The sequence below is a fragment of the Vidua chalybeata genome, chromosome 18 (assembly GCF_026979565.1).
Source record: "Vidua chalybeata isolate OUT-0048 chromosome 18, bVidCha1 merged haplotype, whole genome shotgun sequence".
NCBI classification, from domain to species: Eukaryota; Metazoa; Chordata; class Aves; order Passeriformes; family Viduidae; genus Vidua; species Vidua chalybeata.
The window spans coordinates 8,624,948-8,650,659 of record NC_071547.1 but is presented as its reverse complement, the minus strand read 5'-3'; the positions used below and the strand labels follow the sequence as shown (position 1 = coordinate 8,650,659).

At 38.9% G+C, this 25,712-nt stretch overlaps 2 protein-coding genes across 3 annotated transcripts in view; one reads left to right on the top strand and one right to left on the bottom strand.

The window, feature by feature from the left end:
- The window catches only part of PI4KA (phosphatidylinositol 4-kinase alpha), a 54,500-nt gene that overhangs the window by 16,418 nt on the left and 12,370 nt on the right, over positions 1-25,712 (top strand). For both annotated transcript variants that reach the window (XM_053959071.1, XM_053959072.1), the window contains exons 18-37: positions 169-337; positions 2,285-2,335; positions 15,533-15,641; positions 16,128-16,264; positions 17,144-17,277; positions 17,450-17,532; positions 17,806-17,876; positions 17,994-18,118; positions 18,561-18,642; positions 19,255-19,338; positions 19,686-19,775; positions 20,252-20,371; positions 20,966-21,058; positions 21,368-21,524; positions 21,797-21,924; positions 23,162-23,320; positions 23,545-23,696; positions 24,199-24,306; positions 25,030-25,157; positions 25,234-25,353. In XM_053959071.1, coding sequence (XP_053815046.1) covers positions 169-337; positions 2,285-2,335; positions 15,533-15,641; positions 16,128-16,264; positions 17,144-17,277; positions 17,450-17,532; positions 17,806-17,876; positions 17,994-18,118; positions 18,561-18,642; positions 19,255-19,338; positions 19,686-19,775; positions 20,252-20,371; positions 20,966-21,058; positions 21,368-21,524; positions 21,797-21,924; positions 23,162-23,320; positions 23,545-23,696; positions 24,199-24,306; positions 25,030-25,157; positions 25,234-25,353 — 2,300 coding nt within the window. The remainder of the gene's footprint in view (positions 1-168; positions 338-2,284; positions 2,336-15,532; positions 15,642-16,127; positions 16,265-17,143; positions 17,278-17,449; positions 17,533-17,805; positions 17,877-17,993; positions 18,119-18,560; positions 18,643-19,254; positions 19,339-19,685; positions 19,776-20,251; positions 20,372-20,965; positions 21,059-21,367; positions 21,525-21,796; positions 21,925-23,161; positions 23,321-23,544; positions 23,697-24,198; positions 24,307-25,029; positions 25,158-25,233; positions 25,354-25,712) is intronic.
- SERPIND1 (serpin family D member 1) lies at positions 5,271-14,127 on the bottom strand. Its single transcript, XM_053959073.1, has 5 exons — positions 14,045-14,127; positions 11,167-12,035; positions 7,224-7,497; positions 6,153-6,297; positions 5,271-5,772 (listed from the first exon to the last, which is right to left on the bottom strand). The coding sequence occupies exons 2-5, from the start codon at positions 12,017-12,019 to the stop codon at positions 5,581-5,583; spliced, it is 1,464 nt and encodes a 487-aa protein (XP_053815048.1). The 5' UTR covers positions 12,020-12,035; positions 14,045-14,127; the 3' UTR covers positions 5,271-5,580.

The following is a 25,712-nucleotide window of genomic DNA, read 5'->3' as shown; positions in this document are numbered from 1 at the left end:
TTCAATTGTCAGTAAAGTGATGTGCTGCTCATAAAAACAGCAAGAAAAAAACTGGGTGGAAATACGTCAGTAGCCTTATTACAAGAGTTACTGTCAGTATTATGAAGAAAACACTGACAATATAAAACCTGAGGAATTACTTGTTCATAACTTGTTCTTTCTCCTCAGGCACTGCTCCTTAGCAGTCATTAATGCCCTGGCCAACATCGCTGCCAACATCCAGGTGGAACACCTTGTGGATGAGCTGCTGATGAACTTGCTGGAGCTGTTTGTTCAGCTTGGGCTGGAAGGAAAGAGAGCTAGTGAGAGAGCAAGTGAAAAAGGACCAGCTCTGAAGGTCAGATATGCACTGGTTTTTAATTGTGTGCAGCTGTGCTTTATGTGGGTGGCACTGCTGAACACACAGGGAAAACCCTTGCTGTGCTAAGCCTGAGAGTGCATTCTGGTGGTGGAGTGTGAGTGCAGGTGTGGGATGCCTGACTGATCATGTGGAGGGTCCCAGATAAAACAGGGAATAGCTGCAGTTTCAGCTGAGACTGCCTGGAGTGTCAGAGGCAGAGCTGCAAAGGGAAGCATGGGATGCTCTGGAATCAGTATGGGAGACAAACTGCTGCACTGACTGAAAGCTTTGCAATTCTGCAAATGGAGAAACGACAGAATTCAGATGGATTAAGCTAGGAGGCAGTGTTTCTTTAGTGTGAAGATCCTGAGAGCAGTTCTCACTAGAACATTCTACTCAATGCAGAGTACAAGTTATGAAAGGTATTCTGAAGACTTCATTTTCAAGAAGAGATAAAGAGGGTAAAACACTGCACATGCTGTGCTCCCCAGACAAAAGCAAGCTTTTCTTCGTTAGTTTGCCTATGTCTCTTCTTCTCAACATGCTAAAATTTGCTTGATAACCATTAAAGTGATCGGTGATTTTTTTAGTTCTATTTTCAACCATTCAAAAGTGATTTCTGTGAGAAGAAGAAAAAAATCTTCATTTTCTTTTGCTATTGCTGATAGTTGACACAGATGTTCTCTGAGTATGCCCAGGAATGGAAGTCATTCCATCTTCTTCACTCTCAGTGCCATGTATTATCATAAAGAGGCTGATATTTCATTTTTTTTGACAAAAAGTGCTATTAGAAAAATGGGTTTTCTACAGAAACTGTATATTTCTGCTGGGTTCTGGCTATTGCAGTTAATTTGTATCTCTATGACTCTGAAGCAGTGAGTCACATGCAGTGGATTGTCCTGAATTTAACAAAAAAAACATGGTGACTTTCTCCAGTTGTCCCTACCCCTTAGAACATCTTCTGTGCTATTATTTTATTCCCTTCAAAAATATTTTAAAACCCATCTTTTGTTTGCTTTATACTGACTCTCCAGGAAAGATAACTGAAATTTGGTTTTGTTGGGTTGTACCATTATTGTTTCATCTGAAGACTATTTGGCTTTGTTTCTCTATTGCTCTCTTCTTTCCTTCTTTGTTTTTCTTTTTAAAATTGCTTCCTTTTGGTTTATTCCACTTCATGCAAAGCTATACCATGTTAGCATATCATCCCTGACTCATCTGTATAGGACCAGCAGTCTCTCTCTTGTAAGGAGGGAACTGGAGCATTCCCTCTTTCCCAAATCTAGTGTGGAGGGATATGGGAGGTTGGGAAGGACTTCAGAGAGTTGTCTCAGTGTGGTATCTATGCCACCACTGTTTGCCTGATCAGAAAAGGTGAGAAATGATGTGCTGTGCTCAGTAAATGTTTTCAATTCTTTAATACTTTACTTGGCCAAGAGCAAACACACTAGTATAGCTGCAATTTAAAAAGTCCTAAGAAGTCAAAGGAAATGTGTGTTTTCCTTATTCTTATATTTCAGTGGAAAAGGCTGCTCCTCCTGCTTAAATAAATTCTTTAAAAACCTGTCTTTTTACAGGCTTGTTATTTTTGGCTTCATTTTGATAGTAAAATGAAACTTCTGGTAAACATTTGATACTTGTTTGTGGCCACCCATTTAATGGGATCATTTTTCTAGCAGTTATTAAATATCTACAGACTGTGTGCTGACAGGGGAAAAAATCCCTTCAATAGTCCAAGAGGAAAACCTGAAAAGCTTTGTTAAAAAGATTCCAGGGTGTGTTCAGTACTGTGGATTTCATGGGTGCTCTCCTGACCACCTTGTGCACATCTCTTTGCAAGATACAGAGTTGTAATTGCAATGTTTGATGCTTGAAATATGTCTTTTAGCAAATTCTTTAGAAATGCTTTTGTGGATGTTTTGAACATTGCCTTTTTCTTCTCAGGCCTCCAGTAGTGCAGGGAACCTGGGTGTGCTTATTCCTGTCATTGCTGTGGTGAGTATCCAATGGATCAGTTGTTGCAAACAATAATTTTTCTCACATTTATCAAATACTGATGCTATTTCAAGCAAAATGATTTGATTACCTGGTAGTGCAGAGTTTACTATACAGGAGAAATGTAGTGCTACTGTAAAATAATACATCTAGCTCTAAGGGGGGGAAACATTCATTTAATAATGACAAATCTCTTGAAAATAAAGAATCTTTTGTGATTTAGGGTTAGATTGTATCAAGCCATGAATTCAGGAGATCCTTAAGCTTAATAATACTGCAGGGAATATTACTTTGGTATTTGGCATGCAGTGTAATAAACAGCACATAGCTATGGCCTGAGGAGAAGTGAAAAACAAGAATTAGTAGAAAGAGTGAGAAATACATATTAGTTTGGCAGCACAGTGAATTCTGCTTCTTAAAAGGAAAAAAAAAAATTGATAAAGAAGGGGGTAAGTGTCCCTTGTCTTCTGGAATGAGAATTGACTGTCAGGCTGAAAGCATTTTAGGAAATGTGCAAGGACACTGATGTCCATGCCAGACTAATTTATTCTGAAGCATATCTGTGTTCACTCTTGGATGTAATCTTTGTCCAGGGAAAAACCATTTCTTTTAACAAAGTACAAGTGCTAATTCAGGAAAAGATTGTAGATCTAGATTTCCAAAGGAAAATTTGATACGTCCAAGGCTTGTTATCAGGTCAGTAGGACTATTTGCCTAACTGCTGTAGCTTTAACAAAAAAAAAGTCACATCTAAAAGATCCATTGACAAACTTCCTGAAGGACAAAAGGCATCATGCTGCTTGTTTCCCTCCTGAAGCTGAATTATTCTGTGGAACTTTTCCTGCACAGCTGCTGGGACAAAAGGGAAAAATGTATCCCATGCTTGCAGGAGGGATGCCTGCTTGTAACTTGTTCATACTGCACATCCATTAACAGGCAGGAAAAAAGCATTCATTTCATACTCTTCTCCCACAAAGCTCTTCACTCAAGTTAGTCAAAGAGATGAGTCTAAAATTAGCACTAGTTAAAGATCAGAGGACTGTTCTTTTCTTCCTGTATCTCTTCCACTGGTTTCATACATCAGCCCTCCCCAAATTCAGCAGTGATCACAAGGGCCAGTTCCTAACTTTAAAGGAATGTATTTATAAATGTCTCGGATCACTGTTATTCAATAGTTGCTCAGGTTTTGCATGAGCCAGCTAGTCCTGCATTGAGATGTTCTAGTGGGTGGCATTTTTCAGCTGTCAGTGATGCTGATTTGAGTGAAAGCATCATTCCTTGTATATTGAGAGAAGATTAGTGCTTATTAGAGACTTAATGTGTAAGTTACGGAAGTACTTTCCTGTTTGAAATTTTTATTGATGATAATTTGTTCTGAATAGCTGGGGATAACTGCATTTTTCTTAACCAATGTGACCTTTAAATGCAGTCAAATAGTGCCAGAATCTGAAGCAAGAGTTAATGGTTACATTATGGTTGTTGAAGCAAATATTTGACTTTCTTGCACAATGTATGAAGATCATGAGTTTTGAGCAGTAGCTGATTTGTTTTTCTGCTTGACCTCTTTGCCTTGAGTAATTGTCTTTACTTAAGTCCCCAAAAACCCGTATTGCAGATGCTCCAGCTCATTCAATCATTGATAGACTAATTAAACCTAGGGCATGAATATTTAAGCTTTTGCATATGCTTTTCTTTTTTGTATATGCTTTCCTTTTTGCATACAGATAAAACAATAAAATGTGTATATGAATGTTAATTTCTGTTGTGCATTTCCAGTACTGAAAATTGTCTATCATGTGATGGACTTAAAGGACAGGAATAGGGGAAAACATCTGAGTTTCCTATTCAGTGTCAGCTTTTCATCATTCATCATCAGCTAATACCAGTATTTCACTGGCTGACAGGTTGAAAAGCTTTGTGTATGGAGCATATAACTGGAGTGAATGCAAAATTACAAATTTGTGCATACAAATCAGTATGTGAAAGCAAAATTAAATCAACAAGTTAAACTAAATATTGGAAAAACACCTTTTTAAGAAAATTTGTAATTCTTAAAATAACAGTTTAAAGGTTACTTGTGTGTTTTTTGCTAACATAAGACAAACTTATAATGTATACAGATAGATTGATACAGTATTTGATAAAATACTCTCACTGGATTATGAGGCACATTTTTTTAAAGGGTATGATGTAAAGTAAGGTATGCAGAGGTATGTTCATTGTCTTTAATAATTTGAATGTATGGTGTAGCTCTGTTCCTTGTACCAGGTAGAACAGTGATATTCTACAGAGTGTGGGTAAGTCTTCTCATTTGCAAATGTGACACATTTGAACAGAATTAGTGTTGTTACCAGAACGATTCAGAAAGTTTGCAATGACTTGAAAGGTTTTGTCCATTAAATCAAGCATGGAGACTGCACTGGAATATTAGAGTGATTGCTATAAATGGCTTTTTTTCTAGAGAGGATTAGGTGATACTGAGGGAGTGAAAATAGCATTTTGCTGACTGCTCTCCCTCTAAAGGGTATTCTGAGGATATTTATATCATTTACCAGGCGGGCCTAATTCTGACACCTCTTGTACCAATGAAGATCAGAGGAAGTATTGAAGCAATACCAGTTAGATCAGGGAAAAGTAGTGGGTCCTTTAGTATTTCATTCCTCCAGGACATTTCTGTCTCCTCATACTTGGTACACTGGTCCATGAGGCTCATTGTGTGCTTCAGTCTGAATGTTAATACACATTCAGTGTATTCACTGAACATTAAATGATACAAACAAAAGAAAGAATGGAGACATTTGATCTGTTTCAAATTAGATTGTGTAAAATGCCCAGGAGAGACTTAGGTGTCTGTGGTTGGTCAGGTATTCAGGATTTACGTAGTCCTATTTATAAACAGACATCCTAGCACAAATTTAGAGCTAGATTTCAAGACTCCAGATAGTCTAAACACTTTATTGATTACATTTTATACACTGTTGCAAAATACCAAGTGTAAGGTACTTTGTGATTTTTTATTTTGCTAGTAATACACTTGTTTCAGTATATGGCACTAATTGCAGACAAATTATCTGCTGCTGTGAGTCCATTCATAAGAAACTACCTGTAGATAATATGTTTTCTTTTTATACCTGTGACTTTTTTATTGGCTAATACGACAATAAATTTTCATTTATGATACTGGTCTTTTAACATAGCATTATACAACCCTTGTGTAACAGAGTGTTGGAGGGTCTTCTCTGCTTTTAAGATGTGGCTGGGTTGGCAACTCTGCCCATGAAGAGAAGGCAGGTGGTGCGGTGCTCGTAGATCAGGAACAGAAACGGGCGGTCCACGACAAAGCGGATCTGAGTGGAGAGAGGCATGAACCCCACAGTGGTTATTGCTGCAGCCTCTGTGCCCTCCTCATTCACTGTGATTGTGCCTTGGTGATCAAACTGTTCAGACAAACAAAACAGGAAAACAAATGAGAGAAATTGAGGCTCTCCTAAGTACACAAATGATGTGCTCACAGCCTTCCCTGCTCCATGTCCCACACCCTTGCTGGTCACCCTACACAGCACCAAAAACTGCTGGGGCTTGTTCTGTGGAGAAGCCTGTTCTTGACTGACCACAACACTCTTTGTGCCTTTGCATCTGATTAAACATGTGCTTCATTATGTGAATAAAGACAAACCCACAACCCTCCCTCCTATGTCCTTCAGAAAAGATGAAGAAAAAATATTGTTTTAGCTTACAGTGTAATATTATTACTGAGCTGCCATGTTATTGGGTGATAGAGTTTAATCAGAGAGGAGGTGAAATGAGGAGTAAATACCCTGTTAATGGTGACCTTCTCATCTGATATACCAGAGTAGTCGCCTTTTCCATTGAACAGTTCTTCTATTCCCATGGATCTCAGATAATCAATCAAGTTATAAGCCTTCTCCAGCTTAAATTTAGGCAGAACCACTTCTCTTGTTCTAGTAAAAATAAACACGAAAAGGAAAAACCATTGAGCATATATTTATGTGCATGACTCCTTTGCTCTACAGACCTGTTGTGGTTTGGATTTTTTTGCTGTTTTCAGCAAGCAGGACACAGATATACGGGACTGTACTTTTGCTTTCAAAACTTGAGCATCATGACTTTCAAAACTGTGTTTAACAAATTAATTTCCCTGCAAAAACTGTTTGTCAATTTGATATTTCCTTTATAATGATTTGCATTATTTATGTGTATAAGATATGTGACTTTGCTTGTTAGTTCAGTGCACACTTGTTACAAGTGTCAAGCTGTCAGATTTTCTGAAGTACTAAACTGGAGATTTGTCACTTACTATGTACAACAGAAATAGGTTGAATTCCTGGATAGCGCATCAAATAATCTCCTTTTATCAAGTCTGAAGACAGATACACCTAAGCTGTCATCTTTCTCAAAGGAGGCTTTATTATTTTTCCTCTCCCATGATTGTGATGTCCTTTGATTATGGAATGTGTTCCTTTACACACGGCTCTGTTGAAATGCTCAGTGCTGAACAGAACATAGGCTGATGTGACCAAGATTATTGGTTAGAATAATGTTATTTTCACAGTCCTGTTTTTCCTTCTCATTGTAAACTTTATCAGTAAGAACATTTTCTTTAAATCTATATCATTAACTACTCAATAGGAAGACTTTTGAAACTTCATTACAATTTTCTACCTCAATCATTCCTTGATTTCTTGATGGTATTTAAATTCTGAGAGATCACTGGTCCTGATTTTTAATTCAATAAATCCATTTTTTGGAGGTTTTGTTTAGTATTTTTTATCAAATTATTTTGTCCTCTGCATGCTTTACTTACCCTCATCAGTCCAATCAAGAAAATACATTAAGACTTTAGCAAGATGTGCTTTTCAGCAGATACCTGTTTGTCATGCTCTTCTGCCACTTTTCTACCACTTGAGGTGTGATCTGCTTTTCGAGGGCTTTCATGCCAGCCAGTTTGTGTGGGAGCACCACGAGCATGCTGATGTTGCCCACGAAGGGCAGCTGGATGATGCTGCAGTCCAACTCAGGGTCAGCAGCAGCCAGGAAGGTGCCCTTGGTCTGCATCATCGGCACCTTCACCGTCTGCTTCTCGTTCAGCCGGAAACTTCGCTTCGTGGTCATTTCCACTGGAAACTTATTCTCCCAAGTTCCTGTTCATACAAGGCAGAAGACAGATAAAACCCCTAGGTGGCTGTTTAATGAAATGTTCCCAGAATTGATTTACACCAAGCTTTAAGTCAGGTGGATTGGGATTTACTGTAGGAGATTGTTGATTTCAGTGAAGCCTGAATTAGAAGACAAGTTTTAAAGTGACTTCAGAATTCCTGGCTTTCTAACTTAACATTTGTCTGATTTGAGTGTTCTGAATTACAAAAGCAGGTGAATACAAACCAGAAATAAGAATCTGGTTGGTGTGTATTATTTTTCCTTGTGAGGAACCTCGAAATTTAAACAGATGCAAAGAATTTTTTAGGGTTTGCCTCTAGCAGAACAGCTGACCCAGCTGAGTTTTCTGAGAGATGTGATGCTTGAATCCAGTTCTGAAGGCACCCTTTTGAAGAACATTAGTGGTGTATAAAGCTAAGCAAGGGTTGTATTAGTTTTGCCTAAGGTTTTAAAAGATGCTATGCTGAAGGCATTATGTTGCCTTAGTCCATTCAGAATGGTTCATTTTCTGTCTTAACCAGAAGAATTGGGGTGTTGACTGCTTAATTCTATGGTCCAGTTTGATGGGATAACAGGCTCCTGTAGATGTGGTGAAATCTGACAAGTGTATGCCCAAATAATGCAGTCCAACACATTTTGCAGCCCAGAATGCTTTGCCATCAGGGTTTGAAGCCTTTTATGTGGACATAGTCTGGATACCAGAAATACTGGCTGTTTGAAAGAAGGTTTTTTAAATGCAGTGTTCTATTGGTCTTTTTATGGCTCTGGAATAAACATCATTTCTTAAGGGGCAGACAAAGCTGGAAGATTATAGTGGAACTAGGGTTACCAGTATTTCCTGTAAAAAAAAAACTCAGGAATTTAGATCATCATTGGCAAGCAAGTATGTGAGCAATGTGACTGTGACTGTGTGGAGAACCTACAATATAACCTTAATTGGTTCCTTAGTCTGACTTTGCCAGATTTACTGTGAATAAGAAAAGAAAAGCCTTAAGTCCATCTTTCATTCTAATAGTTCCTGCACATGTCAGGCTGATGGGGACCAGTTTGAGAAGTGATCAGACTGTGGTTATTAGTGTGAAAGGTATGGGGTATAAAATGGATTATGCTATTCCCAAACAAATAGTCTCATTTCCAAGGAAAACCCAGTGTCTGGCTGTTTTCCAGGGAGCAGAATTCAGAAGTGAAGGACTCCAGCTGGCCAGTGACACAGGGCTGCTGTGGGCCAGGGGAGCTTCAGCAGCTCTGCCATCCACTGAGGGCTGGGAGACATAATCAGCTCTTCCTAGTGAAAGAGAGGAGCTGGGCAACATTTTTCTTGGATTCAGTTTTGCAAATGTGTTTGTCTTGGGGTAGAATACTGATCCCCAGCAGGAGCTGTGTGGCCAGCTGAAACCAGCTGGTACTTTATGACTTTTGTGACTTCCTGTTTTGAATCTTCCTCCAAGATATTTTTTGGATCTGTCTGTGGTGGCAGATGTTGGTGGCAATGTTGGCATCTATGGTGGCAGTGACTCCATTGAGTGACTCCTCTTTTGCATTTGTGACTGGCATCTCAGAAAAAAATCAGGACATTTTGGACCTGTCAACATTTGTCAGTTACCAAAACTACCATGGCTAAAATAACCAGGTTCTACTTGATAGGAAGCTCATAAATGATTACTCAGAGCTGTGCAGATTGGGGGGTAGGCTGGACATCTGTACAGGATAAAATGTGCTTCTTACCAACATAAATAGTTTCCAATCATTTCCTCATGGTCTTTAATATAAAAGGAGGTTGAAACCTCACAGTGTTTGTCAAGTATTCTACTATTCAGTCTCACTTGTACTGAGCATCTCTATATCTGAAAATGCTTATAGGTTTCTTAGTTTTGAGGGCTTTACAGAGCTTTTCTGCAGTGGTACAAACAGTGCAGATGGAAAGATGTGGACAAAATTACAAAATTTGGCATGTTAGAAGGAGTAGTGGGGAAACTAAGAAACCTAGGAGTAGAACTTGCTTTTACAAAGTTCACTTCCACTCAAAGTAAAATTCCCAGGAGACTGTCACTGTAAGACAAAAGAATGAGAGCAGTAGAGAATTGATCTTTGTTTTGAGGGTTGGAAATCACAGCCTTCAGCAGATGGCACCAAGGTAATTTGGACTGAGAGGACTTCATGGGCAGGAGAAAAACCCTGAAGTCTTTTTGATCTTGATGACTCAAGAGTTCCAATACCACAGCTGTCTATTTTTGTGGTGTTTTTGTTATTTTGAGATGGCACAAGTATTTAATAATTTCAGAGTGAAACAAAAGGGTATTTAAAATTTCACCAAATTATGAAAAAAAAGTATCTGTTTCACTTTGTATAGTCCTTTTCTTAGGATGGTTTAACAGGCAGTAAAACCCCGTATTTAGTATGATTTGATCATCAGGGATGTAGTGAAGGATACAAGTGAATGCCTGTTGGATGGTACATGAGAATAGGAGATTATCTGGATTTTATGCTAATTATTGATTCGGATTCTTTTTGGGGTAAGTGGCATTATTCAAGGAAGTGATTCCTTGCAAGTGAGTGGGAAAAGGTACATTTATAGGAATGTTGCTTCTATAACCTGCTGAGATAGCAGATCCTTTGTTTCCTAGAAGCAGGGGCATAACTGGGGAAAAATAAACTCCTTTATGAATTATGGAAGGGAGTGTGTTGTACTTGAAAACACTATTACCCTTTTGGGCTAATCTGTCTTTCATTACCAATGTTTTAAGTCACCTTAATCTGATTTTCATCTTAAACAGTAACAGATTTCCTTTTATCCTCAGTTCTTCTTTCATTTGCACCTCCCACCTCTTGCTCATTTAATATAATTTTAAAAGTTTGTTGAAAAACTAACAAACTTTCAACCTGAGGCAGATAATTTATCTTGAAAATCTCACCACAGGCTCTTAGTTTAAATGTAAAGACATTGAAAATTAGGGTTTATGATAAGAATATATTGTAGAGTCTTTACTTCAAGCCTCTTTAACTGTTCAGCCTTTACTAATACATGAAGCAGGCCATATCACCAGACCATTCATGCTGAATTAACTGAAATAGTCCGTGTAGTGAATGTGTTTGGTTTTAGTTGTAGAAGAGCAGTGTTTTGGTTATTCTCTTAGGTCCCCTGTATGCACTTGTTGACAAGGATTATGCTCTGATCGTATTAAATGATTGCTTCCTTCAAGCTAAAATTCTTTGCAGTCATTTATATGAGTTCTGAATACTTCAGAGATGTTTAGTGCTTTAACTGAATCAACCTGTAGCATTTCAGTGACACCATGACTGAATGTGACTAATGGCTTGCATACGCATCTATACCTCCCCATCTGATACTTCTACAAAGCTTATGCTTTCTGGGGCTATTCTGCATTCATATGTTGTTTTTCTGTCTCACAGTGAGTCATTAAGCTTTTGGAAGTAGTAAGCATTTGCTCTACATATACAATACCTTCAGAGCATCGTTGTGCTACAGAAACAGGCAAAAAATGGGCTAATAATACAGATTCCTAATGAGGGAATCAGTAGGTTTTTTGTAGTATACATTAGACTTAAGTTCTGTCTGAGATTTCTAATGGCATATGACAGTGCACTGCAAACTGAGAAAATCCATCACTAAGATTGAAATAATAGACTCTTACCTTTAAAGTAAAGACAATTAAGAATCATCATCAGTGTTGTAGGGTTTATATTGACAAGAGCTTCCTTTATTAATCCCTTGGTCAGCTTCAAGATGCGTTCGTTGGTTTTGGATATGAAGCTGGGATCTGAGAAATCAGCTTGCTGGGCATCAGCAAAGTAGTATGTTTTCATGTTGGTTTTGAAATCATTGAGAACAGAAAAGTCTTTATGGATGTAGAGGTCATTGACAGACCTCAGTGTGTAGCCAAAGTTGCGCCTGAAGAGCCGATGGGTGAGTTTGCGGAAGAGGTTGTGAACAGTCATGAGCTCATATTTGCTGCTGGCATTAATGAAGTCTTGAAAGCCAAGAACAGATAACACTTCCTGCTGGGTTTGATCCTTCAGACCCAGGGAAATCATAGCCATAGCAGTGGAAATACCAACAGGAGCCATGATAATATTGTCTGAGGAGCTGGCCTTGTCTGCCACGCTGCGGTAAAGGTTGAAGCCAAAGTTTGCATTGAGGATATTGAGGCGCTGGATTCTGGTTTTGCCTTGGAATAGTTCAAGAATATTTCCTTGTTGAACTTCAGAAACCATGTGTGGGGCAGCATCAATAACATCACTGTAGTCATCTTCACTCAGTAACTTGTCGAGGTCTAGGTAGTCCTCTTCCTCCTCCTCTTCAGGAATCAAGTCATTAGTGATGGTGTTTTCTCTGTGGAACTCTAGTGGTAGGTTTGGCACGTAAGTCCCGTTTTCGTGTGACTGTGTACCTTTAAGGCTTTCAAAATGCTCAGTGACGTCCTTGACTCCACAAAATGTGGAGGTTATGATGAGAGCAAGGGCAAGCAATTGAAATAGGAACTTCATTCTGACAGGTGAAAGCCTGGAAGACAGCATAACACAGTTGAGAGAGTCAAGGGTAATTGAATTTTAGTTATCTATTCACTAATTTTAGGTTCATGCTGATTTCTGTCGCAGCAGCAGATCTATAGTTACCCTGTTTGACAGCACTGTATTTTAGTGGAACAGATGTCAATTAGATGGGTAAGTCTGTTTTACTGGTAATTGGTTTTGCTTACACAATGCCTCCAGCCTGCCAAAGAATTGGTTGACCTCCTCCCATACAAATAGTCATTACTGGCATATTTCAACAGTTAGAAACTCATTACCCAGAATACATAGGACTCTTTATTTTAAACTGTTACACTTAAACTGTGCACTAACTGTATGAGTAATGTGTGCTGAAAATACAGTGTAAAGTTTGAAGATTTGAGCTTGGTAGGAAGAACAAGGACTCCTGATCCAATCCCCTGCAGAAACATACCAGAAGGCTGAGATGTAGTGAAAATTTTGAAAAACAAACATCCTGTAGCTACAACAAAAATTGAAGTTTTGTGGGAGTATTTTGGAAAAGCAAGGCAGCAATTTGGTGAATAAAGGCAATCTAGGCATGTAGAAAGGATTGTATTTGCACTGAGTACCATTAGTGGGACTGCAGTGCAGGGAGGGTTGGGCATAAATGTCTGTCCTGGCCTGTTCATGGCCTTACTCGGGCGTGTTACTCAATGTCTGTGCACCCTTTCTGCAGCTCTCTGTCCTCATCTGCCACTTTTGTAATGGATTGGCTTGATTCTGCTTTTGGCTTAGTTATGTTTTGTTTCACTTTTGTGCAGCACTGCAGAACTCGAAGTGTTCTCTATTTTCTTTGAGATGTGAAGTCTCTGTGGGCTCCCTTCAGAACTTTGTTTCTCTAGGCTTACTGTGATCCCAGTTCTAGATTTGTAAAGCTCACCTCTTTTGTTTGAGAATACATTTAAGTGGAACCTGCATTTTCTGAGGGAAACTTAATCAGTCTCTTCATCTACTGAATATTGGACTGTTGCATTTTAAATTTATTTTTAACATCAAGAATTTTCTTCAGTATATATTTGAAGAGAATCCATCAGACTTATTCAGCTGTAAAACCCTCCACCAAGAAGTAGGTCTGAGAGACTTCACCATAATATTGGGTGCAGTAATTAAAGTGATCTTAAAAATATATGAAAAAGTGCAGTTGCCTCTTGCGAGACTCAGAGATCAAAATGTAGGTGTTCAATAGACCTGTCAGCTGAAACTGAATGGGTGTCTGAATGCCAGGCCTGGGGTTTTGCTCAGACTTAACTATAAAGTTATTTCACAAATTTATAAAGTTAATCTCAATTGATACACTTTCTTGAGTAAAAAGACAGTTATTTACAATATAATACAGGACAAAATCCTGAATACAGTTAAACCAAAAATCTTTCTAAGGTGTTGATTAAAATGCTTTTTAAATTAGGAAAGAGAGTTGTTGTGTAAAGTATAAAGGTTCACATACCTGTACCTGTTCACTGACCTGTATATCAGTGAATAAAACCTTGAAGGAAAATACTTTCAAACATGTTGTAACAGGATTGAAATAACTGAGCTGACAGATTAGTTGTAGAAACTCTCCCCCAGACTCATTTGCTTTAAATCCTAAAACCATTTAAGGTGATCCTCCCATATATAATAATACACTGTTTTGCAGAAAGTATCCAAATAAGATGCTTGTGAATTTGTTTTACACTGTGACTGAGCATCTTGAGTCAGTCTTTTTCTTATTGTTTCTCCATAAATTCATTTGTTTTTCCCCGCCCCCAGAAGTCAGGCCCTTAGGGCTGAGATACTCTGTCCAGTAACCATTGATAAACATTTTCTGCTCTTGGCACAGCAGAATTTGCTGTCTGTATTCCCGACTTTACATTCTTGCCTTCACCAAACTTCAGTTATTGCTCAGCTGCATTTACACAGGCAAAACATCCCCCTTCTCTGCAATATATATGTCTTTGGTGAGATCTACCCAAAATAACAGAAGAGGTAAATGAAGCTTACCTTTGAGCCACGGTACGGGAAGGATGTGTTGAAAAGCTCAAGTAAAGGGAACAGCAGGGTTTAAATCTGAACTTTGACGCTGATTTTTTGTGTGTCTCCCAAAGTAAACATTCTCTAAACCAAACACTGCTAAACTTACTTCGTCAGCCAAAATCCCTCCCTTGCCTAGTGATCTCTGCTGAATTCTCTGTTGTTTGTTGAACTACTTTTATAGCTTTGCAGGTAGTTGTTCCCTTTTGAGGAAGGTCCTTGAGCAAAAATCATTGTGTATGTAAAGTTTCAAAGTCAAGCACACACATAAACTTGACTGTTAATGACAGGAAAAGCCATGCAGCTACTGTTATGTGCTGAAATGGGGGACAGGGAGAGCATCTTAGTGCAAATGTGTTTGAGGCCTCTGTGGTTGTGGTGGGCTTCTTCAACTGGTGTTGTATTGGTGCAAAGATTTCCATTGCACAAACAGCTTTTTACCATAGTGCTGTTCACCAGCTTAAACTCAGACTGATTTTGTTATAGAGAGATTTTTTCATGCTTTTCCTTTTTAAATGACTAATCTCCCTCATGATTTACAAATGCATCCAAAGTTGGCTTTATGTAAGGTTTCGCTGTAGTACGGCTGGCTCTCATATCTTAAGAGAATTATTGTGGTTAGAGAAAACTTCTTCAAGCTAGATTAGAATGTAGCATTTTGTTAATAAAGTTTACAGTAGTAATATACAGTCATATTGAATAAAGCCTGCGGTTTAATGGACAATTTCTTTTAATTTTTATACACTGCCTGTGCTTTAACTCTTTTTACGATAACACACTATGATCTTTGTTATACAAATTTGTCTAAAATTGTATATCATGTTGGCTGAGAGGATATACTGCTTCTCTGATGGCAGCAGCTGTTTGTGCAGAAAGTATCACAGAATTCTAATAAATGTGTTGAAAATAATGCTTTTTTACTTGCTTGTTTAGATAGCAAATTCTTCAGAATTGATGTCATTCTGTGCGTGGGTGCAAACAATGAAAGATCCCCAATTGGTGCCTCAATGTATTTCCACAAAGCTGATAAACAATAGCAACCAGAAGAGGTTTTGTCTAATATTTATTTAGTTTGGAGTTCCTTTACACTGAAGCAAAGCTGCATGGCATTGTCTTCAGCACAGTTTAAAGGACCATGTGGTCTCTTCCTCCCTGCAGTGGATAGTATACTAATATTATGTATTCTCCTCAGAGGTTACTGTATCAGCATGGTGTTATTCCTGTGTAAAACAAAGGAAGTTCTTTCTTTAGGCATCTCAAAGTTAGCATTTCAGCTCTCCACAAAGAACTTAATTCTTACAATATACCAATAGAAGTATAATGCTACTTTTCATAGGTGACAAAGACATTACCTTTATAAATCATAGTAAAGAAGGTACATGAATTGATTCCTTAGTGCAGAATTAATTTATTCTAACTCCCACCATTTTCTAATGTTGAATTTTATTTCTTTGGTAGCTCACTAGACGCTTGCCACCCATCAAGGAGGCCAAGCCCAGGCTGCAGAAGCTGTTCCGTGATTTCTGGCTGTATTCGGTGCTGATGGGATTTGCTGTGGAAGGATCAGGTACTCTGCATTCTAAGGGGACAACATTGCTGCTCACATTTAAACTTTTGATGAATCTAAATACAACTCTGTGCAAACCATTCCCAGTAGCTGGAAGAAAAATTATAGCCATAAAGACACTTCATTGCAAACAGCTTACGTGACAGTTCTCTGGTGGAATTTCTTTAAATCTTTGTAGTTCTGCTATCAGATTCAGCATGGTACAACTTGTGTTTAGTTTTACTCCTAATAGCCTTAGTTATGAGTTTTGATAGCCAGATTCCTGAAATGGAAGATAAGACACATGGGGTACAATGGTAATTAAGTAGGAACTTCACCTAAGTATACTTGTTAAGTTTGGAACATGAGTTCTGTGCTTAAGAGCATGAAAAATCTACCCTAGAAGTAGTGCAAGGCTTGGTAATGCAAGTGAAACTTGATTTTTGTGAAACTTGATTTTTTTTTTTAATCCCTCAGTCCACTTTCCTCTTTCTACTTCTGTTCCAGGCCTTTGGCCAGAAGAATGGTACGAAGGTGTGTGTGAAATTGCCACCAAGTCTCCATTACTCACATTTCCCAGCAAAGAGCCACTCCGATCTGTTCTGCAGTACAATTCTGCCATGAAGAATGACACCGTGACTTCTGTAGGAATTGATTTCTTCTATTACCTCCTTCCATAGTGTCTACCAGTATTAAATGTCATGGTACCTGTGATATGTTGAAATAGCACACCCCTTCAACCTGCCTCCTATTATTGAAAAGCAGCTATTTTGCACTATTTTTCTGACATCAGGGTGCATAAATGATTTGGGGTCAGTTTTATGGAGTGCTAATGCAAATGTTTGGGGGGGTTGCTACACCGCCTGATTAGGTGTAGAAACCAAATCTTTGTGCAGATGGAAGCTTCTTAGTGCTTTTTCATCCATTTTGAACCTGACAAAACTTACACTGATTAAAAAAAGAAAATCAACAAAGTTTGAATGGAAACAAGACATTCAGGCTTTCAAAAAATGTTAAGTTTGCTCTGGCTTGATACTGGTAATCTTCTCTCTCCCAAGAATTTGTAGGATAGATTTTACAGGACAGATTTTGCCCAAGGGCTCTTTTTGGCGTATGCAGTCTCTTTGGCTCCCAAATAATACAGAAATCTGCATTGTGCCTAGATGCATAGTTCTGTGACACCAAAGACTGGCACAAGCACATAAAGTTTCAGAAGCTGGACAGTGCTGATGTTGGTTGCACTTGCATGCATTTAGTGTAGGAATTATATTTCTTCATTGGTATAACTGCATGGGAATTACCAATTATTTCTGCCAGAAGCTTGATTCCAGATTTAGTTCTATTCTGTATTTGAAGCATTGTGACTTGCTGAGTCAGGCCAGGTTGGTCTAAGTCTGTAGGCAGAAACATCCTGACATATTGTTTGTGAAGGTTAACATGTTAACACATAGGTAAAAGAATGTTTGAGGAAACAAACTAATACAGGACTCCCACTTCAGATAACTTAATGTATTCATCTCTAGGCTGAATTAAATGAATTACGGAGCACCATAATCAATCTCTTGGATCCTCCTCCAGAAGTGTCAGCGTTGATCAATAAGTTGGATTTTGCCATGTCTACCTATCTTCTTTCTGTTTACCGCCTAGAGTATATGAGGTTTGTGTTTATCTATATTTAGTTTTTTCACTTAAAAAAAAAAAGAACAGAAAAAAAACTAAAACAAAACAATCAGTAAGTTCCTGAAACAAATAAAATCTGAAATAAACAAAACCTGAAACAAATAAACAAAACCCCAAACATGCCAACTTAAAAAACTCTCCTTCCCTAGAGTGCTGCGTTCAACTGACCAAGATCGCTTCCAAGTCATGTTTTGCTATTTTGAAGATAAAGCAATTCAGAAAGACAAATCTGGTAAGATTTACCTGTCTAGGCTTCCTCTCAACTTAAGGTATGAGGAAATTATCTCCAGGCCTGCAAAGCAGAAACAAATCAAGCAGCTATATAACAAAATGAGTCATGTTCACCAGATTGCTGCTGCTTTATTCTTGCCAGTAACACTGGTTTTGTTTTGAAACAAGTTCAATATTGGCTGAGTAAACATAAACAACTTCTAGCTGTTAAGCTTGGTTTATAAAACAAATGTAATTTTGACAATGAAACCTGTCACTTCTCTCCATTTCTCAGGCATGATGCAGTGTGTGATAGCTGTTGCTGATAAGGTGTTTGAAGCTTTCCTGTCAATGATGGCTGATAAAGTAGGTTGCCTGGAAATGAAAATTCTGAATTTGTATAAATGTTCTCATTTCAGTTTGTGAAAGTGAGTTTGTCTGTTCCTTTAGGAGCTTCATACTTCTCTTTGGCATGTTTTTTAGCCTAAGACTAAGGAGAATGAAGAAGAGCTGGAGAGACATGCTCAATTCTTGCTGGTGAATTTCAACCACATTCACAAGAGGATCAGAAGAGTTGCAGACAAATACTTATCTGGACTGGTAGACAAGTGAGTATAGATTTCATGTTTCTCTTTTCACAATGACTGTTTTAGTGGTTGCTTAGGCACTTAGTGACATTGGTCAAGTGGATTTCTTGGCTGCTACTCCTGCTGAAACGTCTCCTTGAAAAATTACACTCAATGGTATTTTTAGCCTGAGCTCAGAAACCCCTGGTTAAAATGTGTGTCTGCTTAGTATTCCCATGGGTGGAGCAAAGCAACGTGCCCATGATAGATATGCAGTCTCAACTCCTGTGCAATAGCTCTCCTCAGCTTTTGGCTCTGAATAAAGCCACGCTGTTGTGAGCCATGGCAGGCTTTGTGACTTCTGCGGAGTGTGAGCTTACCTAGGGATGTATAAAGCTGGCTCTTTGAGCAGCTCCCTTGATAAAATAGAGGGCTTCCTCAGCTCTCCATGGTTATTGTATTTCTGAATTCTGTCTTGCTCTAGATTTCCTCACTTACTGTGGAGTGGAACTGTGCTGAAGACTATGCTAGATATTCTGCAGACATTGTCTCTGTCTCTTAGTGCAGTAAGTGCTTTTCTTTCCTAGAACTTTTTTTTTTTTGCTTTGTTCTGCATTTATTTTATACTTAATTGAGTTTGTAATTTGGTTTTCCTTTTACTAAGACTGGTAAAATCTTAATTTTAAATTCTGTGAAGCAAGAATTATCTTTGCAAGCCTATTTCATAAGTAGTAAAACTAGTGCTAAAAAGTTATTGTCTCGTGTGGTTTGCAATTGTTGAAATGTCTCATTTGAAATAAAATTTCGGTGGTGTTTTTCTGGTTTGTAGTTTGTTTGGTCTTCCATGAATTATGGTTTTCAGATTGTATTCTCTCCAGTCTGTGTATGTGTATCCATATTTCTTGAATCTGTTGCATACTAGAATTTTTGAAGATGGAAATGCTTTATAGAATTTTATTTTAATACTAAGTGTTGAGGAAAGTGCTTTGGATTTTTGAAATTATTTATTCTAAAAACCAAACTGGAATACAAACAGTTTCTTTTAGAGATGTTCAAATTGAGAGCAAATGTCTGCAAAAAAGGTTTGGTAAACAGGCTTCTTGTTTGCTATCTGCAGTGTTAATGTCAGGTGATGATGAATTTTGTCTTACTGAGAGTTGGTAATTGTTGCTGTTTAGGACATTCACAAGGACCAACCATACTATGACATTCCTGATGCTCCCTACAGGATAACAGTCCCTGACACGCATGAAGCCAGAGAGGTGGGTGGCCCTCCTTGATTTATCAAAGAATGAAATAATGCCTTGTTTCATAGCTTGGAGATAAATTAGTGAGCTACTCTGAATGGTCATTTTTTTTAAAGTACTTCCCTAGGTAAGATTTTTCTAATACAATATGATACAGTATTTATGTTTTTCTGAATTTAACTATTTAACTTGACTTAAAGTGTGACAGTTCTTTTCTATTCAAGGGCACATTCAACTGTTACAAAAAATTTTAACTGTGTCATGTTGCTACAACTGTCTTGCTCCCTATGTTACTTATTACACCCTTAAGACCAGTTCCTCTTGTTAATGTCCTGTATTTTACTGATTGCTTTTTATTCTAGAGTATAGTCAAGGACTTTGCTGCACGCTGTGGGATGATTCTGCAAGAGGCAATGAAATGGGCTCCCTCTGTTACGAAATCTCATCTACAGGTAATGGTCCTGCTTCTGTGAAAATTTGATTTTTGCACATCTTGGACACTGCAAATCTACCTGAGGTTTGTATTTCCTTCCCTAAAAAAAGAGCCTCAAGAGATTCTATCCTTGTGTGAAACGACAACTAATTACTTTCCCTTCTTCCATGTAGTCCAAAACACTTCATCTCATAAGGGTTTTTTTGTCAGAAGTGATTCTTTTAAGAGAAGATGACAGCCTTCAAGCATTTATCTTGATAACTTTATTCATTTTGAATACAGAAGGAGTCTTACTCTTTGTGTATTTAGGAGGACATTCAGAAAATCTTATTGCCAGGGGAACAATTCCCAGAAGGGATGAGTAGAGACAGTCTTTTGTCACAATTGTGTGTAATTAAATTTCCCATAGAGTGCAGTGATGCAGCACTTGCTTATGAGCTGTCTTGTTTTGAAGATAATGAAGTATTTTGGAGTTTGGTTTGGTTTTTTTTTCAGGAGTACTTAAACAAACACCAGAACTGGGTATCAGGGTTGTCCCAGCACACTGGACTGGCCATGGCTACGGAAAGTGTTTTGCACTTTGCAGGCTACAACAGGCAGAACACCACTCTGGGCGTGAGTATTGTTTGTTCCTTTGTGCACCTGCAGAGAGACCTTGACAAATTAGAGGGCTGAGGAGAGACCTTGTTGCTGCCTACAACTTCCTCACAAGGGGCAGCAGAGGGGCAGGCACTGAGCTCTCTGGTGACCAGTGACAGGAGGCAATGTCATGAAGCTGTGTCAGGGGAGGTTTAAGGCTGGATATTAGGGAAAGATCTTTCATTCAGAGGGTGGGTGGACATGGGCACAGGTTTCCCAGGGAAGTGGTCACAGCACCAAGCCTGATAGAGTTCAAGAGGTGTTTGGATAATGCTCCCAATAGTGTGGTGTGATTGTTGGGTTTGTCCTGTGCAGGGCCAGGAGTTGGACTCAGTGATCCCTGTCGGTCCCTTCCTACTCAGGATATTCTATGATCCTGTATCCATGGAGGAAATACACATACTCCTTATTTGATTTTGATCAGTCCTGATGCTGTTGTATGTAACAGTCCTGATACCACTACGATTATAAGCATAAGGAAATTTAAAACATAAGTGAAGGAATAAAAAGATAAAGACACAAATGGTTTGATATGAACAGTATAAACACCTTGTTATGGTCTGGCCATAGGCAACCCAGCTAACCGAAAGACCAACTTGTGTGAAGAAGGACTACTCCAACTTCATGGCTTCTCTTAACTTGCGCAATCGTTATGCAGGAGAAGTAAGTACAGGATTTCTTATGAATGTGGGGTGTCCAGAAGCTCTGGCATCACTTCTCAGGGGATGATGTCCTTCCAGCCTATACTGGTGGATGGGTCTATGTTACATGAAACATAGTTTATAAATCCCTTCAGGATAAAGGGTATAATTTTCCTAGTTTATTAAACAGATCATTTTAGTGTTAGTCTTGCAGATAAAGCTAAAGATTTGGTAAAGTAGTAACAAAAGACACCTCTGATTGTGGAGCTCCGTAATCAGCATGTGACCAATAATTAACTGGATTCCTAAAAGTACCCCCTAAATTTTACAGGTTTCTGGAATGATTCAGTTCTCAAATGCCACAGGACGAACATCTGACCTGAATAAACTTATGGTCAAAGACCTGAATGCTGCTCTTGAATCAAGCAATACTGAATCCTACACCCAGGCCATGTTTAAGATGACTGCACTGCTAATAAGCAGCAAAGGTAATGAAAACCAAATGGAGTTCTGCTTTGTGATGGTGAATGCCAAGAATAATAACCTACAAAACCTATCCATATACCAACCCAGTATGCATCAACTTGCAGCAAAACTGTGTTTTGAATTTTTTCAATTAAGCTTAAATTGGGGGAAAGCCTCCTTAAACCAAAAGCTATTTTATTAGGAATTGATTATTACCTATGTTGCACACAAATTTCATGCTGATGTGGAAAGCAGTTGTTCTGTTGGAGAAATCTGAGTGAATGTTTGTTTTCAGACTGTGATCCCCAGCTCCTTCATCATCTGTGTTGGGGACCCCTGCGAATGTTCAATGAACATGGCATGGAAACAGCAATTGCTTGCTGGGAGTGGCTGCTTGCTGCCAAGAATGGAATAGAAGTGCCGGTAGGAAGCAATTTAACTACTCATTCTCTGCCCCTGCCAGGGGCAAGAGAGAAGATTTTGGGAGATTCACAGATATTGTGAATCTGTGTCAAGGATGTTTAAATACACTGTTAATCACTTGAGCCTGCCAGGAAGTCTCTGTTCTTGTATTGTTGGAAGTCTGAGCACCCCCAGGAGGTGGACTGTGGGAAGCAGACCTTTCTCAACAGCATGAATGTTACAGCAAAAGAAACCTGTTAGAATCCCAGGCATAGAATTTATTTTGCTGATGAGATGCCTGAGCTGTTCATTAATTGATTCTGTACTATCACAAACTATAGAATGCTGTTTTGAAACAAAGAGAAATCAGTGTCCCTGCTCATTAATCAGCCTCTGGTATCTAGTATTGCACCATTACATAAAAACATAGGCTTGCAAATGTCCTAATCCTGTAACAAGCTAAACCAGTTGTATTTTGTGAGATGGGGATCAATGTAATAGTAATAAAGCAACTCAGCATGGTTCATGCAGCTGAGAAAGCTGCCTCTGGTAATTGCTTTGCTTAGGGAGCACCAAGTGTTTCACTTGCTGAGATAATCATCCATCTGAATTTACTTAGCTGAGTTTATTTGCAGGTTTCAGTGGTTAACTTCTTAAGCATCAGTTTCATTCTTTTCCATTGGGCATTTGGGGAAATGTCTTTGTATCTGGTTGAGGAGAACAGAGAAGCACCCTTGGTTGCTCAGCCCCCTTACTACACAGGTTGCTGCTCCTGAGAGCAGGATCAGCAAAACTGAATTATGTGCCATCTCTATGTTGTGCTTGATCAGCCAGAGTGCGTTCAGTGTGCTCAGGGGCCAAACCGTGTCCTGCAGGTCACAGGAACCTGGCGTGTGCTTGTCCCTGCTGGGCTCGTGTGGGAGGCAGCAACCTTTAGTGGAGAAGGAGGATGGATGGTGTGGGCTGAACCAAGAGTTCAGTCTCCTCCACAGAATACAGTGCCTGGCTGCTGCTGCCTTAATTCTTACTGTTACTAGCTGAGATTCTGGGGGAGTCTCTCTTCCTTTTGTAATGTAGTATGTGAAAGAAGCATTTTCTTTCAGGTGGGATGTATAGACTTGTCTCTGCCTCTCCGTCAGCACTGCAGTGAATTTTAATTGATGTAGCAGGTTCTTGTGTGTGCTGTGGGGAAAGGTTATGTTTTCCATACAAGAAGATGCTCTTGAAACAGGAGGCACTGTCACCTTCCTTTTTGCAGTTCATGCGGGAAATGGCAGGAGCCTGGCAAATGACAGTGGAGCAGAAAGTTGGGCTGTTTTCTGCAGAGCAGAAAGAAGCAGATCCATTAGCAGCCTCAGAGGAGAGCCAGCCAAGGCCCTGTCCACCAGAGGTGACCCCACATTATATCTGGATAGAGGTGTGTATTTTCTCTGAATGTCCCACCTGTGGCAGTCTGTATTTCCTGTTGCTGTGATTTGGGAAAGGACTGGAGTCATGTGCTCACAGCCAGGAGAGACATTCTGTTTAGATGAGCATAATCATTGAGGGGGAGAAAGGTGTTTGAAACAGAGAAGTGTAGGGGTGGGGCTTGAAATTCAGAAAGATCGAAGGAGGCATGGTATGTCTGTCTCTTTTTCTCAGTTTTTGGTGCAGAGGTTTGAAATAGCCAAATACTGCAGTTCTGACCAAATCGAGATCTTCTCCAGCCTGCTCCAGCGGTCCCTGTCCCTGAACATTGGGGGGGCAAAAGGCAGCTTGAACCGGCATGTGGCAGCCATTGGGCCCCGATTTAAGTGAGTGTTTTTGGGTTTTTCCTTCTGGAATCACATAAATAAGAAATAAGGTTATAGGGAGATGGAAGAAAACAACTAAACACTACATGTTTAACTTGGCTTCAAATGCTGAGAATCGCTTTAAGAGCCCGCAGTGATGCAGTCTAAGCTCTGTTTTCAAAGCAGAAGTTGATCACTTCAGCTTGAAAGCAATTTTTTGGTGTTTCAGGAAATTTCATGGGATGATTTCATATAGTGAATAGCCCACATCATGGATCTAATAATGAATCTAGTCTTTGATTCATCAGTTATTTTCACCTTTTGTGACTTGAAGGCTTTCACTTTCTGTCGTTCAGCAGTCACAGCTTTAAAACAGACTGGTGATAATGTGAACAGGTTGCTAAGAGTTCTGAAACAGACACTTCTCAGGCTACACTTACAGCTGTAGTTGTGGTTTGCATGGTGGTGTATTGGTCACCATATTGGGAATGCCAACATTTCCATTCTCGATTTTGCTTATTAGGTTGCTGACCCTGGGTTTGTCTTTGCTGCATGCTGATGTGGTTCCAAATGCAACTATCCGAAATGTTTTGAGAGAAAAGATTTATTCAACTGCCTTTGATTATTTCAGGTACTCTTTAATTTGAAACAACTCACTGAAAATGTGTTTGTGTTTTTCCTGCACCTTCAGTGATACTTCAAAGCAGCAGCTGTTTTTATCTTCTAATGATTTTTCTTCCTTTCCTTTTTTACCCACTTTAAAAGAAACTTGTCTTGTGCTTAAGTATGTTTCATAAATTATCTCAAAGAGGCTTAGATATTAGTTTCAGATTTTATGTGTGATTTAAAAAGCAGGAATGTTTCTGTTCTTTCCCCTTTTTTTCTTATTTTGAAGTTTATTCAATGCTCAAAATTGTATCTAGATTTATAAGGTTTAAAGAACTGCTGTTATAGTATGTGTAGCTGAAATACAGTTTCATTGTTTTCAAAATACAGACACACTGAATCTGATTACTTCAACATTTGACACAGGCACTAAAGAAAATTTAATTGATAGGAATTTCTATATGTGAGGAGGTCACTCAGTCCTAATATTAACTTTCAGATGAATCCAGGATGCTGACAGACTGCTGCCTTAATTTTCAGTTATAATTGGAAGTTTGTGCTCTTCAGTCAGACATAATAAAGCCATGAGGATAAAATGTAGTGATGTAGTGGTCTCATCCTTGTAGATTTCAGTCAGATTAAAAAGTATGACTTGATTAGGCTGGTGAGGGTTTTTGACTGCTGGGAGTCTTTCCCCCCACCCCCCTTAATGCATTCAGCATCACATTATTTGTGTGATTTCTTCAAGTTGTCCTTCAAAGTTCCCTACACAAGGGGAAAAGAGGCTCCGTGAGGATATCAGCATATTGATCAAGTTTTGGACAGCAATGTTCTCAGACAAGAAGTACCTGACTGCCAGCCAACTTGTGCCACCTGGTGAGTTCCTTTAAGTGCTGTTTTAAAAGTGCCTGGTTTCTTTGGATTCTACATCAGATCTGTTCTGTGTTCTTAGATAATCAAGACACCAGGAGCAACCTGGATATCAATGTTGGATCTCGGCAACAGGCTACACAAGGATGGATAAATACTTATCCTTTGTCCAGTGGCATGTCAACCATATCTAAAAAATCAGGTATTTTTTTGATTGTAACCAGCTCATTACAGCCAATTTTACAGCATAGTTTATGTTCAGATATTTAAAGTCAATGTTTACCTTAAACATCAGGCTCATATTCTGGCAGTGTATTTAATTACCAGCGCCAAACTTTGAAAAACAAAGGCAGAAAAAGTCTCACTGGTAACAAGCAGGACAGTACTGAAATCACCTGAGTTTTTTGATAGAATGTTCAATTCTGCTGTGCAGAAGAAATAAGACTGGAAGAGGTCAAGTTGTATTGAAATCCTGTAAGGAAATTTTTTGCTTAACGGAACCATGCCCCTAGTGCTTTTTGAGGACAGCAGAGTGGCATTAGATCATGGACTGTGTTTTTG